Source organism: Archocentrus centrarchus, chromosome 14 (genome assembly GCF_007364275.1).
Source record: "Archocentrus centrarchus isolate MPI-CPG fArcCen1 chromosome 14, fArcCen1, whole genome shotgun sequence".
Taxonomy (NCBI): domain Eukaryota; kingdom Metazoa; phylum Chordata; class Actinopteri; order Cichliformes; family Cichlidae; genus Archocentrus; species Archocentrus centrarchus.
Window position 1 is genome coordinate 20,694,376 of NC_044359.1, and position 24,886 is coordinate 20,719,261.

The 24,886-nt window shown below is 40.8% G+C and overlaps 1 protein-coding gene across 3 annotated transcripts; it reads left to right on the forward strand.

Annotated features, from left to right (window-relative positions):
* The first annotated feature begins 952 nt into the window (after nt 1-952).
* Nucleotides 953-24,490, forward strand: LOC115792090 (neuronal migration protein doublecortin). Of its 3 annotated transcripts, XM_030746477.1 has the most exons (8): nt 953-1,070; nt 5,056-5,484; nt 7,993-8,333; nt 17,899-18,001; nt 19,969-20,058; nt 22,592-22,689; nt 22,832-22,897; nt 23,417-24,489. In XM_030746477.1, exons 2-7 carry the CDS (start codon nt 5,121-5,123, stop codon nt 22,886-22,888), a joined length of 1,053 nt encoding a protein of 350 aa, XP_030602337.1. In that variant the 5' UTR covers nt 953-1,070; nt 5,056-5,120; the 3' UTR covers nt 22,889-22,897; nt 23,417-24,489. The 3 variants fall into 3 exon arrangements, with proteins under 3 accessions (XP_030602337.1, XP_030602336.1, XP_030602338.1); XM_030746476.1 differs by having other exon boundaries at nt 22,832-24,490; XM_030746478.1 differs by lacking the exon at nt 22,832-22,897 and having other exon boundaries at nt 22,592-22,676; nt 23,249-24,489.
* The last annotated feature ends 396 nt before the right edge of the window (nt 24,491-24,886 follow it).

Sequence of the window (24,886 nt, forward strand, 5' to 3'; positions counted from 1 at the left end):
ATGAGGGTTAAAACTGTTCACATGCCAACAGATATCACTGTTAACTAGTCAACAGTGGCTTTATAGTAATGGCTTTCTTCAGCGTGAGTTCCTCTTTGTGTGATAGCTTTACAGTGACAGCCTCATTCCTGTGTGACATTACTTTACACAAACTAAATCATCAGCAAAATCAAACTTTTGTTCCGTTTGGGTCATCATACCCATTATCAGGTATTTTATTATGCCAAATGCAAACATGAGACTGAAAAGTGGAATTCAAGTCAGAAGACAATTACTTTTCATTGAAGCTGTGGGAAATGTTCACAATGCACATGCTCTGCAGAAAGCAAGCTGGCTGAATGTAAGCCGCCCTTTTGAACATGGGCAGTCTTGATGTTTAATCAACTGCTGGGATACTGATATACAGTTGGCCGACAATGAAATCCTCCTTTAGGGGAACAAAAAAGAAAAGAAAGAAAAAACAGCCAAACACAATCACTAAGAGGTAGTCAAGCTTTTATCTGCTGCTAACAAAGAGCTCCACCAGACCAAAAGCATCAGACTGTGGTTTGTCTGAAAGGGACACACACTCGTGATGCCTTAGCTTCAGCGAGCTCTCACAGCTCACTCAAAGACAGCCACAATCTTGAGGGCAAAATGAAAAAAAGAAAAGAAAATCAATAGCTGAAATTCTTACAGGAAAAAAATCAAAAATAAACAAGAAATGTCCCTTCCTCATCTTGAAAGTCTGCTTCTTTCTCACATGTGATGAAAGTCTCTTTCATCTTTCAACCATGACTGTAAATAATCCCCACCTTTAATTCTTGCTCATTTGCTCGTTAGGGCTACCTTTGCTGACCCTGATGTGAGCTCCACCCCAGCCCACGCTGACTGGCACCTACAGTTTTTTCCGTAGTGGGCGGGTCCACTGCTCTCTAGGACCCAGTGGCTCCTCGATTCAGGCAAGCAGCGACTCGGCACTCAGACGGAAACAGACAAAGGCGAGGGGAGAGACGGCGTGCCGCTATCCTGCAGCATCGACTCACATACTCACATCCACTCCCCCACACACTCCGCAATCAGCGACGCAGGTGAGTCCGCTACTGGGTGGGATAATCAGCAGACTTTACGGATTTAAAAATAAGTAATTAAATAAATTGCAGTGGTTTTGACACTGAGGGAGCAACTTTGAATGTCATTGTAGTAATTTTTTTGGCATTTTGGGGGAGACTGTATTAGGCTTTTTTTAGATTTAGGTTTGAGCAGGTGGATTGTGGCGTGCGCACGCCCACCCACCCCCCATTCCTAAGAAAAAACTTACATTTTAAGCTGCTGTCTCTGCCATGTGGCCACACTCCATCCATCATAAATGAGAAGAGTAGTGTCATGAAACTTTTCCCTTCGTGGCTCTGATTTTTTTTTTTAAACACTACCTTTCCGTGTCTTGGTGTGAAAGGTGTCGCACGCAGATCAATTTTCATGAAGAGGACCGGAGAGTCATAATGTGCTGCTGGTTTGTCAGGAGTGTGTTGTGTGGGTGGCTCAGTCAGGAACACAGAACCAGACAAATCTATCAATGACACCACACAATGATACTGCAGTGCTGCTTAATGTCCAGGTCTGCATTTAATTTCGGGAAGGGAAGGCGCGCATGTTCTATATCACATCTATTGATTAATAACCTTAGGTGTATCAGCCACGCAGAGAGATGGTCATGCAGGTTTTTTTTTTTTTTTTACTGAAAACAGTGGGAGGATGTAGTTTCTGGACTTGAGCAGGAGAATGAGCCGGCTGCAGCAGCAGGAGCAGCAACGATGGTGATGTCACTCTGAAGGCAGGCACCCTGTTTGAGACAATGGACTGTCCTAGTGGTTGCTTTTCTGGGGAAGGGTCACTGCTTGCTCTGCCTATTAGTGCAGCAGATGGGCTTGAAACCTGGCCTTTGTCAGCTGAGGAGCACCCAGTCCACTGAAGTCCCACCCCTATCAGCATGCTTATCATAAAACACCAGTCAGCAGCTCAGCCAGAGGTTAGCATGCTTAGAGGGGCCTTACACATGGATGGGTGGTGACTGCACCCCTCTTCCCCGTTTGTCAGCGTGGTCATTTATACAGTGCTGTATATTCACACGCATCATATGTGGCACTGAATGAGGCAGGATAGTGGAGGATTACAGGCTATGACATGGTGTCATTCACCGGTTTGTGTGCAGGCTTTGAATAATTATTTTAAGACTATTTTAACAGGAGAAGCAGGACTGATAGGCTTGCAATCAATATCACAACATAATAGCTTGTTGTTCCAAAATGGGGCCTCAAATTGGGTTCTTTTTTTCTTTTTTTTTCTTTTTTTTTGCCTCATTTTCATAATGATGGCTGGTTTAGTGAAAGCAATGAACCGTGTTTTGTTGTACACCAGATAACTCAGGTGTGTAAAATGAAGCGAAAAGCTCAGTTTGTGTGTGAGAATTTTGCAAAACATTAACACTTTTTTTTAAAAAAAACTTTTTTATATCCTCACCACACACATTCACTTAAAAGCACTCACTTATTGTTTGAATATTTTTCTTTTCCATGTTGCAGTGCAAAATTGACTTTCAGTGGTAGAAAATGCCAAATGGTTGTCTTGGTCTTTGGTGACCTGAAAATATTTAAAAGACAAACCGTGAGTTGTTAAAATGCCACTCAGAGTAGAGTTATGTTCAAAAAGCTGTGACTTCTCAGTCAGTAATGACCTGTGAGGATATCAAAGTCTGTAAAAGTGACACATTTCTACTACCTGTAACATTTTTAGAGCTCAGTCTTGTCAAATGCATAAAAAAAACAAAAAAAAAAAACAAAACACTTGCTAGTGGTGCAGATAACTTCCTCTTTCATGTGACTGGGCGTGGGTGTTTGGATGTGTGCCAGTTTTTGAAATATCATTTTGAAAGATGTGCTCCAATTAGTTCTTTGTTTTGTTTTTTTTCTTGTGTGGTTTTGAAGGATTTGTTTGTGGTCATCAGGTGGGAGATTAACAAGAACTTTAGTTGATCAACCTCATTGGATAAGTGGTTTATTATCCATTGGCTGAACAGGTGCATAATTTTCTAAGAATTTTTAAGAAACAGAAAGGGGAAAAAAGTCTCAGAACACTTAAATTTCTGCTGACCATTTCTTTGGAATGATGAGAATATTTAAGGAGACATGATGTCTCCTTAAATATTAAGTACTCTGGAGAATCCATTACGTTCTATAGGGTGTACATGTGCTAGAGCCATGACTGAGATCTAACACGCCTATTTGGTACAGGTCACAAAGTTTTTAAATATACACAGCTTGTTGTTGACTCAATTTCATTTACTTAACCCGCTCAGAAGTAGCTTATAAACATATTAAGTACTAATATAATATTTAACAGCAGTTCTATAATTGTCTGACTTGTGCACAGTAGCACTATTGCACACAGTTTCCTTGTGATTTTGTTGTTCAAATAATCTCAGATGTCCAATAATCAAATCTACAAGTTAACATTCTGTCAAAAGATAATTTCCAAAACCATGCTCATTGAATTTTAGTCGTAACAATTTTCCACTTACTGATTCATCTGGCCAAGTGAGACAGCTGCACAGAGGTGTTTGTAGGCGGACTACAGAAGAGGAGCTATCATATGTGCTACGTGCCACATAAAGCAGTTTGCCTTTAACAGTCAATGAAAAGAACTGCTGCAGACTCATCGGCTCTGCAGCAGTTTAGGGCCATACTATTCACGTGGACAAATGTCTTTATTTAAAAGACCCATGTCATACACATTTTTAAAATGTTAATGCAAGTGTGACATGTACTGAGAATGTGTCTTTAAAGTTTTAGCTCAACATGCAGCGCAGATTGGGCATTGTACTGTGCCTGCATAGCCCTGATGTTTATTCCTGTTCAAAATGAGTGGTTTTAGTATGTGCAGCTTTAAATGCACTCCTTTGGAGCTACCCACGCCTCTTTCAGGAAGAGTGCTGTGCCTGGTATTGCAATGGAAGCCTTAGCAAAAAAAACCAAGGCAGAACCAATATGGCTGCTGTGCAGTTAAGATGTGAATAAATGTGAGAGTTCTGTTGCTTGTAACCTTCCCTCTGAGTGATTTTATGTGTAAATATAACCTGCAGCTGTTGTCTCTAACTGATTTCTATTGTAATTTCCCACGTCATGATAAAAGCAGTATACAGTGTTTGCTTTGGAAATGGCTTTTAAGTGACAGCTGGTTAACATGTAGCCTTAATGGTCTCCATGTTTCATTGTTTTAATGCTCATTATGATGTTTGACTATTCAAAAAAAAAAAAATGTAAATGAACAACTTCATTGAGAATTTGACTTTACTGAAACTGACTATATGTGAGCACAGTGTAGGGAAGAAGAAAATGGAGGGAAACATTAGCCTATTAGCTGCACTCCTTGCTAACAGTGGGATAAATACATGACGGATGTTGCTACAGGGATGTCACCCATTAGCTTTCAAGTCCTGTTTTAAAGCCTTATTATGAGCATTTCCGCGACCGCCATCTTGTTTGCAAAAAATAGATGTGACAAAGAGGGGCGGATCTGACAGTGAAACTGTACACTCATTGGCTAATGGCTTGTGATTGGCAAGTTAAATGAGCATGGGGTTTCATATCACAGATGATTCTCCATATTGAAACATGGTATGGCCCAAAATGAGTGACTGAGCACATAAACTCATGGAGTCACCATAACCTGTAGAATCAGACCTGTAACCTGATAGCAGAACCCTCATATACATATACACATTGTGTTTTTTTTTTTGGGGGGGGGGGGGGGGGGGGGGGGGGGGTTGTGTCACAGAGGCAAGATTGTAAGTGTCTGCCTTCAATAAAGACTGACTGTCCTGTAGTGTTACTAAACTCATTTACTTCTAAGCTAGTAAAATCATTAGGGTTTTGGGAGATTTATGAATAGTTATCCAGTTAAGATCACAGAAATTCAATGCTGCTCAGAGTGAAATGTAACGAACATAAGACTATTACTACTAATACTACTACAGCATCTGGTGATGCATTACGAGCACTGGTTTTCTTCTTTCCCTAGACTCTCTGGAGCTGGTCACCACCACCACAACACATCTGTCACAACCACCATAACTTTCAGGCATCATGGAGCTAGACTTTGGACATTTTGACGAGCGAGACAAGGCCTCTCGTACCCCACGGGGCGGGCGCATGAATGGACTCCCCAGCCCTACTCACAGCGCCCACTGCAGCTTCTACCGCACACGCACCCTGCAAGCCCTCACCAATGAGAAGAAAGCCAAAAAGGTGCGCTTCTACCGCAACGGAGACCGCTTCTTCAAGGGCATTGTGTATGCGGTTGCCAACGACCGATTCCGCACCTTCGACGCTCTCCTTGCTGACCTGACGCGCTCGCTTTCTGACCACATCAATTTGCCACAGGGTGTGCGCTTCATCTTCACCATTGATGGCTCACGCAAGATCGGAACCTTGGATGAGCTGGAGGAAGGTAAGGATGTTTTAGCTGGACCCACCAAATATGTAGTATACCTGATTTAGTGGATTGTGAGGTTTTGGTAAAGGTAGAGCTGCTGTGAAAAGAAGGCATCATAGGCCATCAAGATATCCTACGGTTTCAAGTCAGTTTCTCTGCTGAGGATTGGTAGAAACATTAAACTAAGAGGGTCTTTTTTTTTTTTTTTTTGTCTTACAAGTCTAATCTCTTCAGTCTAGACTTCTCTAATCTTTCCTATGATGTATCGAGTTCTAATCTAAAGAGTTATGTTGGTGCAGTTGAGAGACACTGGGCTACTATGTCAGTAGTTGGTGATATTTTTTATTTATTTATTTATTTTTTTAAAACATAAGTTGTTTTAAAATGAAACTATTTTGTTTTTTTTGTCAAAGGCACAAAAAAAAAAAAGATCCTTAACTATAAATTGTGGTTCAGTATCTTGCTGTTGGGGAATTTCTGTTGCTGTGAATAAAGCTGAAAGCGAGTCTTCCGGCTTGATCTTAATGGGATTCTGTGTTGGGGTTAGACTCTCAGAGGGCTTCCTTCTGTACTTTAAAGTTGGATCTCTGCAGCTCAGTGCGAGAGAACAGTTCGTTAATTGAAATCATTAGGATCTTATCATTAAAGAAACCTCCAGTCACTTTTTTTTTTTTTTTTTTAATGCATGATTAACAGTCAAACCTTTTCATCAATACCCATAGCAACAGTGGGTGGAAATCCAAATTGAAGCTACACCTCTACACCAGTCAAGATATTTTAAACCATGTCGTCTCACAGCTACTTTACTGTTGGTGAAGCTGATCAGCTTGTGTTTCTGTCTGATAGATGGAGTAGTATACAGTCTCATGAGCAGCTGCCACCATGATTGATCTTGTTTTATTTGGCATCAGAACACTGGTTAGGACAAGAAGTGATTCATCTGCCTCCAAACTCATGTAGTGAAAGTTGCCAAACACGACAACTGAAGAAAATCTTTGCTCAGAACCAGACTGGATGATCCACGTGTTGACCTGGTTGCTGCAAATTCCTATTTCGGTCAAACTATTGCTTATTTGCAGCAGCATAAAGCCGAATTTGGTGACATGGGCTTGTGTCAGAGGGATAAGACTGAACAAGGTTTTGCAGTCTGGAAGGGAAAAAGTCGCACAGATGATGATTCGTGAGGGCAATGATATTTATTAAATGCTGCTTAAGCTCAAGTCCTGTCATTTTTGAATGATCAGCTGTTTCTCAGGTGTAATTTTAAGAAAGTTAAATGACCCAGATTTGAGTTATTTTTTTTCTTCAGTCACACAGAGACTTTACTCTGTGAGTCCGTAAAGGCTGCTGAGGGATGAGGTGGACAGGGTGAGTTTGGGGTAAAGCTGGAAGATAAACTGCAGCTTAATTTGTCTAAAATGAGGTGATCATCTCTGCTGCTTGAGCTGCTTAGGAAAGATAGGAGTGTGTGTGTGTGTATTTGTGTGTATTTTTATGCTGTTTTGTGTAGGTGTGTGTTGAGTAGGGGTGCAGAGTAAGCACTGTGGGTGGCGGGGGTATTTCATTGTGCTTCCTCTTGTGGGATATAATTAATTGCTCAATCTCCTCTGCACAGTGTAATCCCGTTTTGTTCCTTTGTCTTAGCTGCAATTTCTCCACATTTGGCCTAATTGTTGCCTTCTGGATTCCCTTCTTTTTGCCAGACTTTTTCTTTCTCTCCATCTTTCTCCCCCCAGCAGCCTTTTGTCTTTGAGGTACAACCTGCAGTTAAAAACTATAACCAATAATGACGAGCACAGGAAATATTTTAGGAAAATGTGGCAATAAATCAGGATATATAAAGCAATCATCAATATATAGTTATTAAACAGGCTCATCACAGCAAAAATCAGATGTATATGTGACTTTTAACACTCTCTATGTCTACATTTATCTTTTCACCTGGAGTTTTCAAGGTCAAGACTGATCCAAAGTGGTCTAACGTGAGACTTGAAGTCTGTTTCTGTCCTCAGAGGAGATATTGTCTTGAACTCTAACCCATATTTTTTTTTCCAAATCACAAAAGTAGACTTGCATTTCTTTTCTTTCACATTGTATTTAACACATCGAAATGCTGTTTAAGTTATGAATCCTTTAATCCTGATAGTCCTGTGTACTGATAGTACTGCCATCTCGGTAAGCTGGGGATTGGTGGAATTAAGTTTGTGGCAATCCAGTGACCAAAATGAATGTTTGATAAAGCTTTGTGGCCACGTGTCTCTTTAGAAACAGTTTGGAAATTTCAAAGCCTGACTGTGAACTTCAAACAAGACCTAAGCAGCCATGCTTTTGTCTGCAAAGTCATTATTAGATTCATGAATTGCTGCATGTGAAAGCTTACACCAAAATTTTCCCACTGGTCTCGACGGTCCCTGAAGGTTTCAGTGTTTGAGTGGAGAGACCGCTCTGGGACTCTCAGGTGTCAAAGTTGAATAGCTAAGCAAGTTATGACACACTAACCCAATTTTTCTTTTGCCTTGACAGGGGAAAGCTATGTTTGTGCATCAGAGAACTTCTACAAGAAAGTTGACTACACAAAGAATGTCAACCCCAACTGGTCTGTGAATGTAAAGGCCTCAGCAAGCCAGAAGAATATGCAGTCCTTAGCTGCCAAGGCTGCCGGCGATCCCAGGGAGAGCAAGGACTTTATTCGACCCAAGCTTGTAACGGTGATGCGCAGCGGTGTGAAGCCACGCAAAGCTGTCCGCTTCCTGCTCAACAAGAAAACCGCACACTCCTTCGAGCAGGTCCTCACTGACATCACGGAGGCCATTAAACTGGAGAGCGGCGTCGTCAAGAGGATCTACACGCTGGATGGCAAGCAGGTATTGTCACTTTGCGCCATGCGGATCACATGTGCTGCTGCAAACCTGAATTTACAGAGTCACTGTGAGCATATGAAAATGTCTAACCTTCTAAAATTCAAATGAACCAAGCTGCTGATGGAGTTTTGTCTGCATTTGTTTGATTTGGGATTCAGCTATCTGTTCTAGAAACGAGTGAAATAAAGGCAGTACAGTACTATATGTAAACAAAGTCACACAATAGGAAAATTTGTGGTCGCCATTGAGGACAGTATGCCATTCATACATCTTTCCCCGCACTGGCAGGGATCAAGAGAAAACGGGAAGCAAAATAATTTGCTCAGAAATGTAAAAACAGGACAAAACCATCCTGTTGCCTCATCAGTGGTTTCCTTTTAACTCCAGTGACTTTCAAAAGCAACACACAAGATGCAGGACAAAGTTCTATTGTTCTGCCATAACCTCAGTCAACAATGGCACGGTAGGTCCATGAGAACTCCAAGCATCTGTGGCAACAACCTTTATATGACCTTCGCTGCCAGCAGTTTTTATTCTGACTTTTTCTCTGATGTTACATATTCACCTGTATTGTGGTCAGAGACATCAGGGTTCTGTCTGTCAACCTTTTGTTGCTCAGCTGGTTTTTAGGCTACTGACATTTGAGTCCATCAGTTGTTGAAAAGCTTAAGTCCTGGGAAGTTTGGTCGTCTTCCCACTATGGTAATACAGAGAGGGCCCAGCCCTGTATTGTTGCCATTTTTGTTCCTATTGGTAGGCAAACATTACAACACCGAATGACCATTGTTTGAACATCCAGTAAAGACATCCTGTCATGCTCGGAAAAATGATTCCAGAGTGAAAGTTGTACTGATATCCATCTGCTCGATGTGTTTATTAAATGCTCGGCATCCTTACTGGACAACGGGTTTCCTGTTAGTGAGAATTTTTGTATTTTACTCTTTTCAGCATTTAGGGAAAAAAATGCCAAATTCCAGCACATAGCAAGTGTAAAAACACAAATCTTCATGCTCTCAGACAATCTTGTCATCCTGACCTGCTATTTAGCAGCAATCACTATGTAGTAAAACTGTGGAAATGTGGGTCTAGACCAACATGTACACTAACAGGGAGATTAGCTTCTCATCTCAAAGTCTGCGTGTTAGTTGTCGTGTACCCAAAAATATTTGTGCAGTATGCGCAGAATATTCAAGTCCGACACGCCAACCAAAAATCTCTTTAATGTGCTTCCTGAGACACATCTGTGTTTGGATGGGTAAAAAAATGACACCCGTCATCAGAGTCCTAAGGGGACTGTAATGCACATTTTGTATTTCGGTTTGAATTCCCCATTTCTGATGATGCTTTAGTTAAGTATTAAGGTTTAAAATGCAAACTTTTTTTTTTTTTTTTAAAGTGTATCACAGTAAAAGAGATCCTGTCCCTTAAACCCTTGGAATTATTAAAAATGCATTTCTTCAAATATGACCACACTTTAGCATAAAAAACGAAACAGTAGGCAGCTCTGCTTTTTGTATAAATAACACAATTAGGTGCTGATTGTGGGATAATCCATTAGATTGGAACATGGCTGCTATGCCAACAATTATTAGTTATTTTTAAATATATCTATTTCATATACAGACTAGTGCTTCCAGGAAAAGTTTACCAGGATGGAAAACAGCTGCTGGGTAACTGTATGAATTTACCTAAAATTAACAAAAATGTGCGTATGAGACGCCCACACATGTTTTAACATTGCCTAAAAGTCATTCCCTGGGGATTGCTATTGTTTACTCAACACCAGCTAAGCTAAAAGGACATAATATATTATTCATGCTCACACTTTGTTGGAATAGTATTAAAGCATGGCCATAACTATGCAGGGTCACCCAGCTGGAAGGCTGGGGAAAGGTTTGTGAGATGATGTGCTTAACTATTTCCGTAATATCAACATGTGTGTCACAGTGTACAGGGAAGAATTGTGTGTTTGTGTCCCTACAAAAAAGATAGGGGAGCCATTTCAGTATTGGGTTGTAAGCGTTTTCTCTGCAGAGGTGACCTTTTTGACTCTTAAAACCTCAGTGACAGAGCTGATCTCCCTTTTCTCTCGATAAATTCACTCCTGTCATCACGGCTGCATTGATCAAATACCTGTGAGTTTCAGACTATTGTAAATCACTGCATATTAGCAGAGGCAGAGATGAGGAACAAGCCTGAACGAGTGTGTGTGTGTGAGAACATCTGTTCCTCAATCCTCTTTGATATGTTTAAATGTTTGCCTATTCTTTGGCACAAACCTTTTTCCTGTGTTATTGATTACAGATGCCTTATTGACTGATGTATCTCTTACGTGTTGTACTGTCTGGTTCATTTTTCTTTTGTATTAATAATGCTGGAATCAGATGCATCTTGGAGGAGGGGAGGTGCTCTGAAATGATAGATGGGAGGCTATTTGATTTTAATGCTCTCTCCCTTGGGTGCAGTCTGGCTGCCCCAGGTCTTATTCTGGCTTTCTCTAGAAACTCTTGCTTCAGATTGTAATCATCTTTTTTTTTCTTTTCTTTCTCCCCTCCACTTTTGACATGCATGATGATGATGATGATGATGATGATGTGACCACAAAATGAATTCAACAGCCATCATATTGCAATCATTCCAATCAGTGCGTATTGATTCTGTCATCACTGTAGCTCTAGCTTACTTCACAATTATCATCCATTGATCTGTTGCTCTTGCCCCCGCGACTCCCAGTTTCGCGTTAATGCAAAGAAATGCGAGAAACGCTGTGCACATTATTGTGGCGTCTTTGTGTGCAGAGGCACATTGCAGCTGCTCTGTGGTGGAGGTGATATGGTAGAAGCAATATTGATGCAGTGCCCACCCCTCCCTGACTCTGCGCCGATCCTCCTCTTCCCATTCCGCTGCGATAGCTGCTGGGACTGGTTGCTAGGAGACCACATCCCAGGCACAAAGAGAGCCCAGCTGGTGTGGACCGGTCTGTCAGATACCACATCCTGAAGTGGGTGTGAGAGTTTACTATCAAAGCAACCCTTTGGTATTAAAAAAAACACGCATGTCATCTTTACCTGCATACATTCCATCATTGGGCATGAATTGTACAAATAGACTCTGTGTGTGTGTGTGTGTGTGTGTGTGTGTGTGTGTGTGTGTGTGTGTGTGTGTGTGTGTGTGTGTGTGTGTGTGTGTGTGTGTGTGTGTGTGGCTAAAATTAAAAAGGTGTTGCAGGTTGTGTTTCTGGCATTTTTAAAATGGCTGCTTTTCATGCTTGACGTTCCTCTTTTCCTTAATGGACTCTGCAGCCAGCCTGCTCTTCTCTCTTTGCAAGTGTTGTGAACTAAATCGCTCCCATTTTTCCCTCAAATGCTGCTGCTTTTCAGCCCAATCAGGAAGGGTGGGGCCAGTGGCCTCAGGATTACCATTCTTACAGCAAATTAGGATCATTTTATTTGCACTGATGGGGGTAATTATTCCCCGAGTCTATTTAAAAAAAAAAAAAAAAAAAAAAGTGCATTACTTAATTTGCCCTCACTGCTTCTACATTAAGTTGGAGAGGGTATATCTAATTGCTGGCAGCCATTTTGTATTCATTCTTCTTTGATAGAGGTGTCTGCAGAGGAGAATAGCTCTGATTTGCATTTAAGATTCACTGCCTGTTCATTTGAATTGCACTTAAGAAAAGGTTATCGGCTAACAGACGCCGAATCCAAATATCATTTGTGAAATGTCTTGATGATGCATTATGCTGCTGCTGCTGTTTGTCCTGATGCATTCTCTTGAGCCTGCAGCATTGCAGAGGGCTTCATATAACAGATCTGAGTGTCTAATATTCAGGCCTGGCTTGAGATTAAAGTATTCCTCAAGAAAACACTCCAATTCAAAAACCCACTTAAAAAAAACAAAACAAAGGTGTCTTTAGAAAAATGAGCTCATGCATCCTTTACCACAAGAATATGTGCATAAGTTTAGATCCTTCTGGAAATTAGAGACATTCAGTGAGGCTGCTAAAATGGAGCAGGCTGCATTGGATTTACAGTATCATTGTAATCAATCACAAGCAAAAAAAGTCGCTTTTCTCGGCATTTAAAGTAATTCTATTTATTTTTAATTTAAAATTAATTTAACAGTCCGGGGGGGCATTAGACACAAGGTCGCACTGTTGTCAGAACAAAAAGATTCCAATTCACTTTAGAGGTTAATAACTATGGTAACGAATTAGTCACTGAATGAGAGATGGATGGATGGATGTTCGGGTTCAGGGCTTCTTAACGACTGAAATACATCTGCTAACAGGCAAGAAAAGCCTGATTTTCCCTGGTTATCAGGGCTCTAGCAGTGTGCCTCCTTTTGCCATACTGCAGAAGCAGTTGTCATGGCAATAAGCTCCGCCGTGATGGATTCAGTTTGTGACAATGGCTGTAATACGCTGAGTGTGCTCTTTACGCTGGGTCTTACCTGCCCTGCCCTCTGTTCTTTATCCGTCAACAGCTCGCTGCGTCTGCATGCACGTGTGGGCCCGTGCAGGCAGACGCTATGAAACAGGCAGACAGTCAGGGTGACAGAGGGGCGTGGTCCCTCATGGTATGAGGCATTGCGAGCAGGCATGGAAGCCTGCATGCATCCTTATTGCCTGAATCCCCTAACAGCCCCACTTTCCTGTATGAGCACCACATCAACAAGTGAGCATGACCTGGGGGAGAAGAGGAGGAAGCACAGTTTAATAATGTTAAGGCCACATCAGTCAGCCAAATGGAAAGCCTGCTTCCTTGGGGTTGAAGAGGGGTGGGGTTAAAACAACATCAGGCACCAGCTGGTCCCCATGACTGTGCAGATATTACTGCCTAACTGGCTCATCTGTGCTCCAAATGCATCCAGAGCACCTACGGTAACACACAGACAGTATGCTGGTGCGTGAAGGTCATCAATGGGTCAGGAAGACAACTTGTAGTTTAAAAAGGGAAAAGAGAGGAAAAGGAAAAAAGAAAATCCGTGTTGTTGGAGCAGCAGTTTCCTGCAACGCAATTACTGATTTTTGAGCTTTGATCCTTTTTTTTTTTTTTTTTTTTTTTTTTTTTTTTTTTTTTTTTTTTTTCTAGCTTTTTTCCTAGATTTGTCCTGAAATTCCTGAGCTGTGGTCATTAAAGACAGTAATCTGACATGTTGCTTTTTAAACATTGTCCTGTCTGAAACCTTCGACTGAAATGAATAAAATGGAGACATTTTGTGTGTTTTAGAGGAATATTCATCTCAGTGCAGAGGTACCAATATTGATCAGGTCTATGTGCTCAGTGAAGGGAACGGTGTGGGCGTTTTTACCCATGGGCTGAAAAAGCAAGGTCTTACTAGCTTTTTTTTTTTTTTTTTTTCTTTCCTTTCTTTTCAGCCTTTATATTTTTGAGACTTCTGACAAAGCTCAGTAATGCTTGGACTAGACAACAGCTATTATTCTTTCACAGGCTAATATGCGATTACCTTGCAGAGCACAACAGATGTGCAATCAGTTATATGCTACTTAGTACCAGTGTTTAACCTTCTATTGACTCATTAAAGCTTGTGTTAAGCCTTTACTATTCATCAGATAAGTACTGATCAGTGAAAAATGTTGTAATGCAGCACCGAAAATCTTTATTTCTGCACAGAGATCAATTATTGAGGCTTTGTCGATTTACAGATGAGATGGGTGCCGGTCCTCGTGAATCGTCAGCGGCTTGTTCAGTTCTGCTCTGACTGTGCAGCTGAATGGATGAGATGAAGTCAATACAAACCAGCTGCCTTTAAAACACAAAGGATGCATAGCTTTGTTTGCCGATGCTCCCTGCTGCTTTGCACAAAGGCATTTTAGTTACACCTGAAATGAGTGCCTCCACAAAAATGTGCGGCATGCCATATGTTCGAAAGCCGAAGCACCGTTCACCCCAGCTGTGGTTCACTGTGGCTGTGCTGCTGCACTTGCTGTCTTATTAATAATAAACATTTGTGTTTTATGATGACAGTGGAGAAAATCTGTATCCTACAATGCATTTATCAAGTTTTCATAGAGATCCTGTTGTTTTACATATGGAGTCGAGTTTCTCATAAACCTCTGAGGTAAAGCTTCTGGTCACCCCAGTAGTTTTCTGTTCTGCACTAACTTGTGAAAATCCCACTTCTTAATTAGTAGTGGAGAATTTCAGAACAGCCAAATGTTATATTTGTGATCCAGTTAAATGTCTATGGGCGATTGCCCTTGGCGAGTTGGGTTAAAGGAACTCTGAATAATTCAGTTGTTGTCATTGGAGGTTCCCTGCATGGCTGCTGGTGGTGTTGATGTTTTTTTTTTTTTTTTTTTCTTTTTTTCCTGGGGGTCATGTGGACCTGACAGCTGGTGAGGCAGAGATTAGGGATGGGCTTGGTGGGACAGAGGGTGGAGGGCACCTGGAGTCTGTAAAGAGCCAGTTTTTCAGAAAACCCCACCCACGTAACCCCTGCAAACGCAAAAATGTGTACACTTACCCTAATGTGTGCATTGTGTAATATGTATAAATTCAATATGACAGTGCTTTTGATACATTAAAGTAAAATGGCATCAAGTCATGTCATTGTCCCTCTCGTGGACCCCTTTGCCAGATGGGTGAGGTTGACCTTTTCAGATTGAGAGAGGATGCTTCTTAACCTAAATGCTCCCAAGCTGGCCTGCACTTTCTTCACATATGCCGTGTTACAAAGGGACTCTGACATTTTTACATTCGATCTAATCATGTGCACAACAGAGCAGGTTTTTGCACCAAATTTCTGCCAGTTGTAGACAGATATCAGGCCAACTTTATGGACTGTTATTCTGCAGAAAACCTGTTGACGGTTTGATACAAGGTGGCTTAATGATACATGGAGTGGTCAGAGATCAGCACTGTAATTGTACAGATAATGTGAATTATGAGTACTGCTTAGAGGGAGTCAGTATTTTTGCTAAGAACTCTTGAGAATGCAGAAGAATGGGTTAAACCCGGGTTCTGTCTCATCATTCTGTTCTTTTTAGCTTTTAAATGTTTTCAGTGAGTGCAAAGCTCTTGGCCAGATAGGAATAGTTTTTGTTAGGGAAGCTAGAGAACCACAGATGCTTACATTTTAGCGTCTTTTACAGTGTGGGCTAATTTCCTTTCAGCCTCTGATCAGAGAGGGTGGGAAATTTTAGATTTGGAAGCCAGTAAGGAGTTAAATTTCTTTGCAACGGTACAATTGCTCAGATCGTTTTATTGTTCGATCCTATTCAGTATCTTTGTTTTGAAGTATTTACAGTGAATTCTCTCTTCAGTCAGAGATTAGACACATTGTTGGATGTTAGTGGTTTTGTGTGCCAGGCAACCAGAATCTTAAATTTAAGTAGAGATCTGTTAAAGAATAAAGTAGCAGTCTATAGGATTAAAACATTATCCCTTTAATCATCTCTGTTCTTAAAGCTATTAAAAACATGCACTAGCGTCTACCCACCCACACCATTTCAGCCCATTTTCATCTCCTTTCTTCCACCCACTCGCCTTAGGGTGGGGAAAAAACAGCACTTCTTAATGTTTCCATATCATGATTAACTGTCAGGTGCCCTTCTTGCCACACAACAGTTTAACCTAATGAAAGTAACATGTATCTAATTTCCTGATAACGAACACTGAAGAGAACCCAAATGCGTAGCCTGTAAATTAGCCCAAGCTGAAAAACCAATTAGATTTTGATCACTGGAGTCGAAGCACCGTGTTTGTAGCTCGGAAGGCCTGCATCGGGGGGGAATATTGTGGGGCGCAGAGAGGGTACAGCTGTTGGATGCCACGCCAGCAAGTCACCACCACACACTTTTAGCTTGTCTAGCAGGATCGAGAACCAACATTGCAGCTGCTGGGGTGGTGAGATCCCAAATTATCCTCAGCTCATAGTTTGAATGTGTATCAGAGGGGCAACCATGATGCGTCTTGACCCTGGCATGGGCTTCAAAATGGGGCAGTCTTTCACAATGTGGATCTCTAGGACAGTCTTGTGTCAGTGAAAAAAATCAGTGTGCACTTTTTTTCTTTAAATAAAAAAAAAAGAAGCAAATTAGCTCTGTAAATAACAGATAAGTTACCTGTAGTTCAGTTATTATAGTTCCTTAATCCAATGATTCAAATGAGAAGAGAAAGATTTCAACAGATGTTGAAAGGCGGACTGGAAATTCGACTGATGCTTTTTGTAACAAATCTTATCAGCACAAGAAAGAAGGGCAGTTTTTAGCTTGAATGGCTTTAATAGGCATGTCTGAGCTGGTAATAGAGCCCATATAATGGTAAATGGAGGAGAAGGTGTGGCGCAAAGACATCTGTCCACTCACTAGGCCATATTGTGTCAACAGCTGCTTTAGAGAGAAAAGATCCTGGGGAAGGAAGTTGAATCACTTAAAGATTACAGTAAAGGTGTAACATCATCTGTCTGGGCTTTTTGTGCCTTTTGTGTGCTGGTTTTGTTACATGAACCTGAAGGCATGTGAACAGGATGAGCAAAACACACAAGCGGCCTACTGCAACCTGCTGTGTGGATGTGTGACATTTGTCAGTCCTGTGTAAGCATCTCATGTTGTTTTTCAAAATGTATGGTAATATTATCAAAGGAATATGATTAGATAATCCTCTCTTGGCAAATTCCTTCTCTTAGGTTCTATAGGAAGTTTGTTCACATTATTAATCATCCTTTAAATTTGACTCTTACTGGTAACATAGATCTTTTATTCAGACTGAAATACCTCAGTCAGCAACCGCTGGATTTATTTCTACAGATTTATGCTTCCTAGAGAGAAAATGCCAAGGATAACTAGAATCAGGTTCATATTTGCGTATTTTTCCCTCCAAGATAAATGGAGGAAACATGAGTACATTTGGGAATCCCTTTAATATTTTATGTAGTGGCAACAGATCAATTTTTTCAATATTTAGTTGAACAAATTATCACAATGTAATTGACCAAGTGCCTAAGCCTTAATAGTTTTTTAGCTGAACCTTGTTTATTGCTATTTAGTTGGACAAGTTAACTTGCTAAAACCCAAACATTATACTTAACATCAGAATGTTAGCATTTCCTCTTGAGCAGGTTAGCATGCTAGATGATCCTAGCATTTAGCTCAAAGCACTGCTGTGCCTGAGCATGGACAGCATTATATAAACTCAGCAGGAAAGTGTGTATAGAGGTCAAAAGAGAAAGCAGTTTTCCCACAGACTTCTGTTGGACCCGATGTCTTTTTGCAACCACAGCTATCACCATGTTTTATACAGTCTATGGCCAGGACTGACAGTATACACACAAGCGAGGCCATGCAACATAATACCTACAAATTTGCAGTGTACTGACTGTACCTGCGGAATCTGGGACTTGGCCCCAAAATGAAGTTTTTAAAAGCACTTTTTTTTTTTTTTTTTTAAATAGTTGTCCTATACTTTCAGCTTTGCTATTGCAGAATTCCCCATAGATTTAAATTTGGGTGTCTTTGAATACACTGCATCCTTATGTCTCTAGTAAATCCAACAGAGCCAATAAACTCTAACATCACGGTGTCTGTATTGTGCCTTCACAGGTTACTTGCCTTCAAGATTTCTTTGGTGATGACGACGTCTTCATTGCATGTGGACCGGAGAAGTTCCGCTACGCACAGGACGACTTCTCTCTGGATGAGAATGGTTCGTAGGCATTAGTCTGTATTTTACATCACAGTATATGATAAGTGTCAGTAGCCACGCACTGTGAAGCAACTTGCCAGAGGTGGGGTTGTGCAGTTTATGCTCTGCGTTGTCAGTGTAAAGCCACAGTACAGTATGATCAGTCATCATGCAGTAATATCAGCTGTGAAGAGAGAGAACCTGTAACTGCAAATGACCACAACATATTTGTCCATATACATTCAGGGATCCTCTACACAGCTTCATTTGTACAATTTATGGCTGCATTTTGAGTCGTATAAGCATAATAAATTATATATTCCTTAAGTTGTGCAAGAAGGAATTAACACTGCTCTTGAGCACCCAAAAAAAGTGTTCATACATATATATGTGTGTGTGTGTGTGTGTGTGTCAACACAGAAATATATCCTTTTCAACTTGTTTTATATTCATGTACAAAGCTCTGTGGATGAAATTGTATGTGTGATGGAGGCTAAGGAGGAGACTGAGAGAAAAGTCTGTTATCTGCAGCCGGCAGCAGGGATGGGAAAAGGCAGGAGAAAGAATAACCATTAATCTGTCCAGTGACAGGTTTAGTTCAGCTGATCTGTTGGTAGCGATACTGCTGAAAAGTCAAGGAGAGAAAATGTAAAACCAACCCTCACAGAGTTTCTTTGCTCCCCACAGACCTGAAATCCCTATTTTTAACAACCTACTTCCACCTAATGTCCTCTCCTCGAATCATTCAGTCTGCCTTTTAATGCTAATGCAGTGCTGATGCAGGGTTCATAACCATCATTATGTTACCTTCATCTCTTCTGTTTGCCTGAGTTTCTTGTAACGTTCTTGGCAGGATGGAGATGCCAGCTGGTTTATAATGATCTGGGTCCTTTCCTATTACTGTACTCCCCCACTGAACTAAAGCTAAATTGTTTCATTCAGCCTATAATAACCTTGGGGGGCAATGCTAAATAAAATGAGTCTCAAGCATGCAGGCATTATTGAATTGGCCTCAGTGGAGTAGAAGAGACTGACTCGCCTGTGATACATTACGGTATAGATACCTGTATCTATAACTCATCATAGAGATCATCCAGAATTATTTAATGAATTTAAGATTCTATATGGGCAAAAAAAAAAAAGACATGATGAATGTGTGTGTGTGAAATATTCCTTTGTTTTTCCAGACTGGAGATGAACTTTGAAAGAAATAAACTGGGGAGAAATGTATTCAATCACACGACTACTGAGACCAAAATGGATTAATTTCCCTTCACTATTTTTTTTTTCTTTCACACTCTGTTAAATGTGCAGATGGTTATGCAGACTGAAAGGAGTGGATGTGTACCTGCAGGTCTGCTTAAGCAGCCACAACACTAACAGAAGTCAAAAAGGACGCTAATAGACTCTGGCCTGTTTCGAGACTTGACAAGCTGCCAGTCTGAAGTACTATCAGAGGCGTGGTGGCACACCTTGCAAACAATAGCACATGAATGTGTGTCTGTATCCAACAGTGTGTGAAGGTTAAGAGAGAGAGAAGACAGACATGGTGAGATCTCAGGAGAGGAAGGGAGGACAGATAGTATAATTAGCATCAAAAGTGGTAGAGAGGAGGGAGGGGGGAGGGAAGAGAGCCCGACAGTACAAACAGAGGGGGAGATGCAGAGGGAGGAGTAGCAATGTCTGGAGTCTGTCTACCCTGATTAATACGGTGACCCAGAATGGACTGCACATTCCTACATGCATACTGTGTTCAATATAACACCAAATTGTTGTGGAAGGGAAATGAATCATAATTGATTACATGCGATTTTAAAAATGTGAGGTTGGCAACAAAGGGGCAAAAGCTGCAGGAGCAAAAAATGAACTACTTGAACTCAAATGATGCCTCAGGTATTTTGGTAAACCTTCAGCTCGTGAGTGCGTGCGCCTCAATCATTCAGTTGGGAGCAGAAAAAAAAAAATCATAAATCATTATTTTCTTACAGAATGCAGAGTGATGAAGGGACCGAAAGCTCAGCGAGGTTCAGCCAAGAGTCCTGGTCCCATCAAGCGCAGCAAGTCTCCTGCTGAATCGAGTGAGCCCGACATTATCTCACCTACACTGTAACCCTTTCTGTTTATTCAAAAAAAAAAACAGACAAAACTGACTGCACCTTACAAAGCTGGTGGAAAATAAAAACTAGGTCATTTCTGTTGCTTTAAGGGAATGAAAATACAAGAAATGATATTGTAGCAAATTCATGTAACTGATCTTGACCTTTGACTTTAATCTGAAGGGAATGGTCCGGGGGGGTGCAGTGAAATTCTTTATCACACCTTTGTTTTCTTTAGCTATAACCTGCATTTTATGTGTAATTTCATGAAACAAAGGACAATAAAAATCCAGCTTTTCTTTATTATAGGTCTTCTGAGCTTTAGTATAATCTTTCTATAATGTTTCTATTTAAAACAAAAAAAAGGGCCTGAATAAAACATGAAAAGTAAACAAACACAATTTAAACAGCTTTCAGCTGTTTGTTTGATGATCAAGCACTTTAACATTTAATAATATCCAGGAGGCAATAGAGCATGGAGACTCATCTGCTGGTTCACGCTTAAATATTTGATGTGAACAAAAAGGGGGGGAAAGCTATATATGCTATATGTTACAGTGCTGTCTGAGTTTACACAGCTGTACCGTTCAGTGGCTCAACAGTTCAGATTTAGTGTGGGCATGGGGGAAAAAAGACTTTTAAACCCTGGGTTGAAGGCACTAGATATGGTAGAATGTGTTTTTCAGCAGTGGAAAGACTGAGCAGTCAAGTTATTTTATATTTGGGTTGAGTGTAAAGAAATAGGACACTCTCAGAGCTGGCGGTGTGCTAGCATGTTGGGCAAAGTCTGTTTTTTTTCACATAATGTGTGAGGAGGTCTCCTGCTCTACAGGTTTCCTCAGTCCTTCGGCGGTCTTGGATATTTATCGATCTCTAGTGGTTAACCCCTTTCGGTCACGATACAGGAGTTTGTACAAATCTGTGTACGCCCTGACCGAAGGGGTTCACATCTGTACTTAAAGGCAGCAGGTGGTGGACCAGCATTGTAAACTGTTAGACCATTGAGCACATTTATAGTACCCGTGAGGTCAGCCTAGTGATAACAGGGAACTGATGTCAATCAATAGTGCTGATGAGCTTAAAAATCAAATTTTCCATGTTTTGCAATTATTATGCTTTTTCCACTCTACACCTTTTGATGTGGGTATAGTTGAAATCTTAACAAGTCTTAACCTTAATATGCTCCTTAAATTAAAAAGCCTTAAACCTAAAACAACCATATAAAACCAAATATAACCACCCCTTTAGCAGTAATGTTTAAGCTTCAGCCATGGCTTGAATTAAAAAAAAACAAAAAAAAAAAACACAGAAGTAGATGTTTTGAGAAATTGATCATTCTCAGGGATTTGCTGGGGAGTCTGTATACTTTAAAACTTCATGATCATAGTACAACTCTCCAGAATTTATCTCCTAAAATGTCTCATTTGCAGCAGGCTTCAGCAGTGCGTTACGGTATTTAGAAATTCCAAAGGCACAGTATTTTTAAAACTGTCAGAAATACAGACTCTGCTCTTTTCATTCATTGAAACACAGGATTGCTGTATTGTAGTGCACCCTAAGGACTATTGCTTCATCTCAGCCCTTCATCTTTTTTTTTTTTTTTTTTTAACACAAATGCAATGACATACTGGCTGGTGAAATGCCAAGAATGTATGAAAAATAGATGCTCCTAAGCCTGATGTTTTTCCAAGTATTTATGCAGCTTAATGGTGCTTTCTTCAACCTCTTGCATTAGTGTGTGTTTGCCATTGTACTGGCATGGAAGTACACAATGACATGCAGTAATGTGTAATTAAAACAACCACACAATGCAAGAAGTGTTCTACAAAAGCTGAATAAATATTCCAGATGTAGAAATCTAGAGACGAAATCGTGGCGGTGCGGGCAGCTTTTGTTAGTCTATCTTTGGCCCTTTCACAGCTGTGTGTGTGTGTTGTCTCAAATATTTTTATTTTAAGAGTCTAGCATAATAGGACTTGTGATTTCTCTGTTTTGGCTGTGGGTTTTCTCTTAAAGTGCTGAAACGGCTTCTTTTTCTGTCTGTTTAAATGAAGCCGGCGGCTTTACAATGACGCTTTATCCACCTTGTGTTCCCAACAGTCGCTGGCTTAAACTTAGACCGGCCATCTGGCTCACGCTCTTCAGGATCCTTTTCATCTCTTATAGACAAAAACGCTTTCAAACCACTTAACACTCACGACTACATCACATCACACTGCTCTTAGATATAAACACAATGTTCCACACAGAGAGAATCCTAGCAACATTGCGGGGACGCAGAGCGAGTGAATAAAATGTCACCTAACAAACAAAACTTGTCAGCCTCCTAAAACCTGGACCAACAGGGTCCCTGTACACTGCAGCCAAATGAGGCCACAGTTCAGGACTTACTTCTCTGCCTCTCTTGCAAACTTTCTAATCCACACTACTGTGTACCTCTTTTTACTTCTTTTTCCCCTCCTCCTCCTCCCCCCTTCTCCCTCCCCTCTCTTCACTGCTCTGTTGGCTCTCCCAGCCAACGGGACAGGCTCCAGCAGCCAGCTGTCCACCCCGATTTCCAAGCATTCCCCCACCTCCACCCCTACCAGTCCAGGCCTCAACAGCAAACAGAAGGTACCCTAACCTCTCTTCCTCTCCTGACCTTTCATCTTTTTGCCCTATTTTCTTTTCTTTTCTTTCTCTTTCTTTCTCTTTTTTTTTTTTGCTTTTTAGTTTGAGTTTACAAAAGTAATTGTGCTCCTCTGGATCTCCGCAGGATCTGTACCTGCCCCTATCTCTGGATGATGATGATTCTCTTGGTGAATCAATGTAGACTCTGCTCCTGCTGCCAGCCTCCCCCCTTTTTTTTTTTTTTTTTTTGGTCAGATACACAGAAGTTTTATACCTCTGCTGCTTCACTCACAGTGCCACCTGTTTAGTAGAACCACTCTCTTTTTTAAGGCCTTAGCCTACAGGGCTATGACACCATTTGCTGCTTGAGAATTTTTTTTTTAAATAATCAGTTTTCTTGTCACAATCGGCTCACTGTTTCCAGGTTTGTTTCTATGTGGAGGATAGGCACTGTTTCTCAAAAGGTTGCATTGCACAGATCACTGTCATACAGATTTCAGTGTTTAGAATAAAACAAAAACACCACCCCGAAACTTAAATATTTCAGTCACAGAATTCCAAGCAGCAAATGGGCACTTTTTTGTTCTTTTTTTTTGTTTAGGGGTGTTGATCAGAACTGACTCAACTTTTGTATCACTTATCGTATTTGTGATGTTCCTCCATGTCCTCCTGTCCTTCCACCCGATAGTTAAAGGTGTGAAAGGTTTCTTGTCAGAGGAAGTCTGTTAAGCCAGTTTTAGTCTTTCTAACCTGCTGTAAATACTATGTATAGCTATCCACCGTAACATCTCGCCCAATGTCCATTGCCGTGCTTCCGTAATGTCACTATAATGTCTAACAGTTGCTGAACGTGATACAGGGTACGGTCAAAGTAAAAGGGAAAAACCATAACCTCACTTGGAGAGGATGTGTGGGATGCAGCCCTGACGGCACCTCCTCAATGACTATTCATCTTCCCAGCTTGGTGTATGTATAGAAGAGGTTATAAAACACTCAAAAACCTCATGCCTTTTAAATACCGTTCATCCTGTCCAATCAGATAAAGCATCCCGCAACTCTTCAAGTTGGTGTCTCCTTTATTTTGACCCTCTACACAGACAGTAGGCTTTACATGGTGCATACCCCTCTGTGTTCAAGATTTTCACAAAGTGGCAGCACATGATGATGATGAAACTTTGGGCACCTAAAAAAAAAAAAAAGCAATTTTTTTGAAGGACCTAACTGTGCATAAAAACAACCAAAGGAAGATCCAACAGGCCCTTCTGAAAAAAAGCCAACGCACAATTAGTATACAGTTTTTATCGACAGTCTGAAGAATCCTTTTTTTGAACCAGTTTATCACATTTTACAGTGTACTTATTAAAGTGATTTCACAGCAAGTAGTGTTGACATTTTATAGCTTGATTGAAATACTAAATAAATAATAATAAAAAAAACTAAAGGTCTCAAAGCCAAAGTTTCTTTTTTATTTCTTTTTTATTTCTTTTTTTCTTTTTGACCAAGACTTATAAAAGGAGGGAGTATGTCATTTTTAGCAGTTATAAAATATTGTGGAAGAAGCACACCGGGAGTTTTATGCATGTTACTTTCAAAAGCATCAAAATATGTCATGCTTAAATCATGCTCATCTGAGGCAATTAGTTTTATCAGGGCGCTAACAGTAGTGGGATATCTCCCGTTTGCATGGCTCAGCATAGTTCTCCATTTACTTGGGGTGTGTGTGTGTGGGGGGGGTGGGTAGGATGAAAACTTAACTGTTGTCTAAATCTATGTGTGGGTTTTAAATTTTTATAAAAATTAATTTATATCAAGGGTACTTGTGTAGGAGCCCCCCCCCCCCCCCCCCCCCCCTAGTTTTACTCGCTCATGTGAGCTCTAAACACTTCTCTGTTCAAGCTTCTGTGTGCAATTTTTTTTTTTTTTCCCCTTCTATCGCCATATTCCCTTTTTCTATCACTTGGAGTTGCATCGTGTGTCGAGCAAATCTGCTGAAAAGGGTTTTCTCAGATTTTTTTTGCAGGGAATCGAGCCTGAGAAATCTCTAAATTGGACGATGCCGAAGCACAAAGCAGGGAGCTACTTATTCACCACAGCAACAGACACTTTACTGTCTACTTGCCACCAGTACGAGGTGTGGCTACAATTAATTTCTCAATATACAGGTGACGTGCTGCACATGTAGCATCCTTTAAATTGATAT

Bases quoted from the DNA above. Each gene is read 5' to 3' on its own strand.
- LOC115792090 (XM_030746476.1), top strand. From the start codon at position 5,121: ATGGAGCTAGACTTTGGACATTTTGACGAGCGAGACAAGGCCTCTCGT. The intron at 8,334-17,898 runs GTATTGTCACTT...GTGCCTTCACAG, and splicing joins ACACGCTGGATGGCAAGCAG to GTTACTTGCCTTCAAGATTT. The intron at 22,690-22,831 runs GTACCCTAACCT...GGATCTCCGCAG, and splicing joins GCCTCAACAGCAAACAGAAG to GATCTGTACCTGCCCCTATC.